The sequence below is a fragment of the Carcharhinus amblyrhynchos genome, chromosome 8, assembly GCF_965287045.1.
Source record: "Carcharhinus amblyrhynchos chromosome 8, sCarAmb.v2.hapA, whole genome shotgun sequence".
NCBI lineage: Eukaryota > Metazoa > Chordata > Chondrichthyes > Carcharhiniformes > Carcharhinidae > Carcharhinus > Carcharhinus amblyrhynchos.
In genome coordinates, this window is record NC_137331.1 from 125,075,208 (window position 1) to 125,080,550 (window position 5,343).

The 5,343-nt window shown below is 49.3% G+C and overlaps 1 protein-coding gene across 2 annotated transcripts in view; it reads right to left on the reverse strand.

Moving 5' to 3' along the window:
- The window catches only part of rmc1 (regulator of MON1-CCZ1), an 84,420-nt gene extending 83,238 nt beyond the window's left edge, over positions 1-1,182 (reverse strand). For both annotated transcript variants that reach the window (XM_080194762.1, XM_080194761.1), the window contains exon 1: positions 1,025-1,182. In XM_080194762.1, coding sequence (XP_080050888.1) covers positions 1,025-1,144 — 120 coding nt within the window. In that variant the 5' untranslated portion in view covers positions 1,145-1,182. The remainder of the gene's footprint in view (positions 1-1,024) is intronic.
- Between the last annotated feature and the right edge of the window lie 4,161 nt (positions 1,183-5,343).

A 5,343-nucleotide genomic window follows, 5' to 3' on the forward strand; every position in this document is an offset into this window, starting at 1 on the left:
ACTAACATCTGTTCAAACGAAATTGCTGGAATCTATTAGGGAGATTATAAGTGAGCGTTGGAGCTGAGGGAAGCGCCGCGCCGCCAGAGGGTCAGCGCCGAGGGAAGCGCCGCGCCGCCAGAGGGTCAGCGCCGAGGGAAGCGCCGCGCCGCCAGAGGGTCAGCGCCGCGCCGCGCCGCCAGAGGGTCAGCGCCGAGGGAAGCGCCGCGCTGCCAGAGGGTCAGCGCCGAGGGAAGCGCCGCGCCGCCAGAGGGTCAGCGCCGAGGGAAGCGCCGCGCCGCCAGAGGGTCAGCGCCGAGGGAAGCGCCGCGCCGCCAGAGGGTCAGCGCCGAGGGAAGCGCCGCGCCGCCAGAGGGTCAGCGCCGAGGGAAGCGCCGCGCCGCCAGAGGGTCAGCGCCGAGCCGCCAGAGGGTCAGCACCGAGGGAGTGCCGCACTGTCGGAGGGTCAGTACTGAGGGAGTGCCGCACTGTCGGAGGGTCAGTGCCGAGGGAGTGCCGCACTGTCGGAGGGTCAGTACTGAGTGCCGCACTGTCAGAGGGTCAGTGCCGAGGGAGTGCCGCACTGTCGGAGGGTCAGTGCCGAGGGAGTGCCGCACTGTCGGAGGGTCAGTGCCGAGGGAGTGCCGCACTGTCAGAGGGTCAGTGCTGAGGGAGTGCCGCACTGTCAGAGGGTCAGTGCTGAGGGAGTGCCGCACTGTCAGAGGGTCAGTGCTGAGGGAGTGCCGCACTGTCAGAGGGTCAGTGCTGAGGGAGTGCCGCACTGTCAGAGGGTCAGTGCTGAGGGAGTGCCGCACTGTCAGAGGGTCAGTGCTGAGGGAGTGCCGCACTGTCAGAGGGTCAGTACTGAGGGAGTGCCGCACTGTCAGAGGGTCAGTGCTGAGGGAGTGCCGCACTGTCAGAGGGTCAGCGCTGAGGGAGTGCCGCACTGTCAGAGGGTCAGCGCCGAGGGAGTGCCGCACTGTCGGAGATGCCGGGACTATCAGTTGTTGTTGGGGATCCTCTCTCGCGTTTTCCCCCCCCTCACCTGCTTATTGGCTTCATCGAAAAATACATTATTGACGGAGGAGACTTTCTCGAACTGCACGGGGCTATCGCACAGCTCCAGGTAATGTCCCTGTGGCAACGGCGCCGCCATCATCAGCATCACCTCAGCGGCCTTACCACCGGCTGTTTACATCCGGCTCCCCGCCGCACTGCGCACGCGCAGCCCCGCCGCCACAGCACTGCGCACGCACATTCCCACTGCCAATGCGCTGCGTCCCGCCGCCACAGCACAATCGCCAGCCGGCCGTAAGATTGCGCATGTGTCTTTCCGTCCGCCGCGGGAGCTCCGCCCATTGCTGAGGGCTGTCATAATGAGAGTTACAATTTCAGTGCATGGTTGCAACGTGTTTTCAAAAGTCATAATAGCCATTTTGGAGCAAATAAAGGCATAATTCGAGATCTAATTTTTAAAAAATTTTTCTACAGCTTTACAAACCCCAAGTTAGTCCCATTGTGCAGTGTACAAAAGTGCACCTCAAATTAAACTTTATTTTAAAGTTTATTTATTAGTCACAAGTAATGAAGTATGGCAATAATAATCTCTTCCTCCATACCAACAAATCAAAGGAGATTGTCATTGACTTCAGGAAGCATAAAGGAAAACATGCCTTTGGGCGGCACAGTAGCCCAGTCGTTAGCACTGCTGCTTCACAGCTCCAGGGTCCTGGGTTCGATTCCTGGCTCTAGTCACTGTCTGTGTGGAGCTTGCACATTCTCCTCGTGCCTGTGTGGGTTTCCTCTTGGTACTCTGGTTTCCTCCCACAGTCCAAAGGTGTGCAGGTTAGGTTGATTGGCTATGCTAAGAAATTGCCCCTTAGTGTCCAGGGATGTGTAGGTTAAAGAGATTAGTAGGTATAATTTGTAGGAATATAGGGGTAGGGTGTGAGTGGGATTGTGTTCGGTGCAGACTCGATGGGCCGAAGGGCCTCTTTCTGCACTGTAGGGTTCTATGTTCTGTGCCCCTATCGACATCGAGATACCGAAAGGACTGCAGATGACGAACCCACACAGGTCAACCTATAACACAGCCTACGCTGAGACTTTGCCATCGCACCTCTCTCACACTCCTCAACCATCTCATACACCAGCCGTATCATGGAAACCAAGATAGAATACATATTCTCAACTTGCGCTCAGGATACAGACCAGCTGTGAAACTCTGCCAAGCAGATGAGACAAAGAAACTACCTGCACACCAAGAACAGGAAACTTGAGAAACTCGGCATCACCACCAGCAACAACCAAGCTTCCCCCGGCATCACAGTAGGAAACAGTACCACCTCAGGGAAGTCTATTGTCAATTTGTCGGACTACACACTTCAACCAGATGAAATCGAAGTTCTCAGCCGAGGGCTCAATTTCTGCCCCACCACCAAAATGGACCCCATCAGTCTCGCAGCAGACACAGAGGAATTCATCAGGTGAATGAGGCTGCGGGAGTTCTTCCACAAACCCCAAGAGACCAACAGCAAATGCAATGCGACAGCCAATGAACTGGAACAGCTGACAGATCTACAGTGCAGCAACTCATGAGGAAAGAGTCCAATTGGATCAATCCGGATCATCGACATGGATGACATCATCTCACGTGAGAATACCATCCACCGGGTACACGATCCATACTCTTGCAACTCTGCCAATGTTGTCTACCTGATACGCTGCAGGAAAGGATGACCCGAAGCATGGTACATTGGGGAGACTATGCAGATGCTACGACAACGGATGAACGAACATCGCTCGATAATCTCCAGGCAAGACTGTTCCCTTCCTGTTGGCGAACATTTCAGTGGTCATGGGCATTCAGCCTCTGATCTTCGGGTAAGCCTTCTCCAAGGCGGCCTTCACAACACACGACAGCGCAGAGTCGCTGAGCAGAGACAGATAGTTCCGCACACAAGGACGGCCTCAACTGGGATCTGAGGTTCACGTCGCACTATCTGTAACCCCCATGACTTGCCTGAACTTGCAACATCTCACTTACTGTTCTGTCTGGAGACAATACACATCTCTTTAACCTATGCTAATGCTATCTCCACTCACACTGTCTGCATCTTTAAGACTTGAATAGCAGGTTAACTGCAAAAACGTGAAGTTCTAATCAGTATTCTGTAAACTGTGTGTGTCTTTATATGTCTTTTTCTATCAGAACCTTCCAGACACGTGACGAAGGAACAGCGTTTCCGAAAGCTTGTGGGTTTACTATCAAATAAACTGGTTTGACTTAAACCTGGTGTTGTGAGACTTCTTACTGTGTTTACCCCAGTCCAACACCAGCATCTCTACATCTTGTCAACATCAACAGGGACAAAGTAAAAATGCTTGAGTGCTTCAAGTTTTTAGGCATCCAGATCACCAACAACCTGTTCTGTTCCCTCCATGCTGACACTATAGTTAAGAAAGCCCCACCAACGCCTCTACTTTCTCAGAATACTAAGAAAATTTGCACGTCAGCTACAACTCTTATCAACTTTTACAGGTGTGCCATAGAAAACATTCTGATTGTATCACAGCTTGGTATGGGCTCCTGCTCTACCCAAGACCATAAGGAACTACAAAAGGTCATAAATGTAGCCCAATCCATCACGCAAACCAGCCTCCCATCCACTGACTCTGTCTACACTTCCTGCTGCCTCGGCAAAGCAGCCAGCATAATTAAGGACACCACACACTCCAGACATTTTCCCAAAGGTGAAAGGGATAAAGATACAAAAGTCTGAGGTCACACACCAACAGACTCAAGAACAGCTTGTTCCCTGCTGCTGTCAGACTTTTGAATGGATTTACTTTGACTGTAACACTACAGTTTCCTCATTTTCCTTCTCTCTGAACAGTATGTTTTATCTGCATAGTGTGCAAGAAACAATATTATGCTAATACATGTGACAATAATAAATCAAATCAAAAAGTTACTGTGAAATTCCCCTAGTTGCCACAGTCTGGTGCCTGTTCAGACCTATGCACCTAACAGCACATCTTTCAGAAATGTGGGAGGAACCAAGGGCACTCGGAAGAAATACATGCAGACACGGACAGAATGTGCAGACTCCACACAGTGATCCAAGCTGGGAATCAAACCCGGGTCTCTGGCATTGAAACAGCAGTGCTAACCACTGTGCCACCCCAATGTTACCAGGGTTCATGGAACAGTGAGGAGAGATTACATTGCTATTATTTTATTCACAGGAGGTAAGTGTCACAGTCTAAGCCAGCATTCATTTATTACCCATCCCTAATTGTCCTCAAGAAGGTAATGGTGGTGGCGGTGAGCTGCCTTCTTGAACTGCTGTTGCTCCATGTAGTGTAGGTACATCCACAGTGCTGTTAGGGAGATACAAAAACAAAATGCTGCAGCTGGAAATATGAAATAAAAACAAAAAGTGCTGGCAAAACTCAGCAAGTTACCAGTATCTGTGGACAGAAAGATAGTTAATGATTGAAGTCATTGACTAAACCTCAACAGCCATTGACTTGAAATGCTATTGTTTCTTTCCACAGATGCTGCCTGATTTTCCGGCTTTGCTTGTTTCTTTATGCAAGATATATGAATCAGCCTTACGTTACCTGGAGTATAGAAGGTCAACAATCAAAATGATTGAGGTCTTGGATGGAATTAAGATGGATAGAATTATTTTCTGCTGATGGGGCAGTGGTGGACAAAGAGCATTATCTTAAAATCAGAGGGAAGTAAAGAAAGACTTCACACAAAGGGTAGTAAAAGTGTGAAACATTCCTTCAGCAGCACTGCCCACACCAGGCTAGGCGTGGAGTGCCAACGGTCAATGCAGCATAGAATGATTAAATTGGGGAGGTACAAAAGATCAGAATTAGAGTAAAAATATCAGAGAGTTGTGGGTCTGGATAGATAGTGCAGAGATAGGGAAGGGCAAAACCGTAACGAAATACACAAACAACCATGAGAATCTTAACTGTAGGTCAGTGAACAGAGGGATAGTTGAACGAGACTTTGAGTTTAATTCTTGGGAAGCAGAGATACGCTCAATAAAAATTTATAAACAAAACGATGCGAGACTCATCAGTTTTGTAAAAGCTGTTCTAATGATACTATTTGAAGAAATGTTTTTGGGGACAACTCTTACAGGTCAGTATGAAGACTAAAAATCCTCCTATATTCTGATGGAATGAAGAGGTACAATACAATTCCTAATTTAGTCGCAATGTCACAAGCACAATAATATTTTTTCTAGACACCACACTTAAAAGATTCTGGATATGCTTTGCTTACGGAGCACATTGTTTTGTTAGATGCCATTGATAAACAAAATGAATATAGAGTTCCAC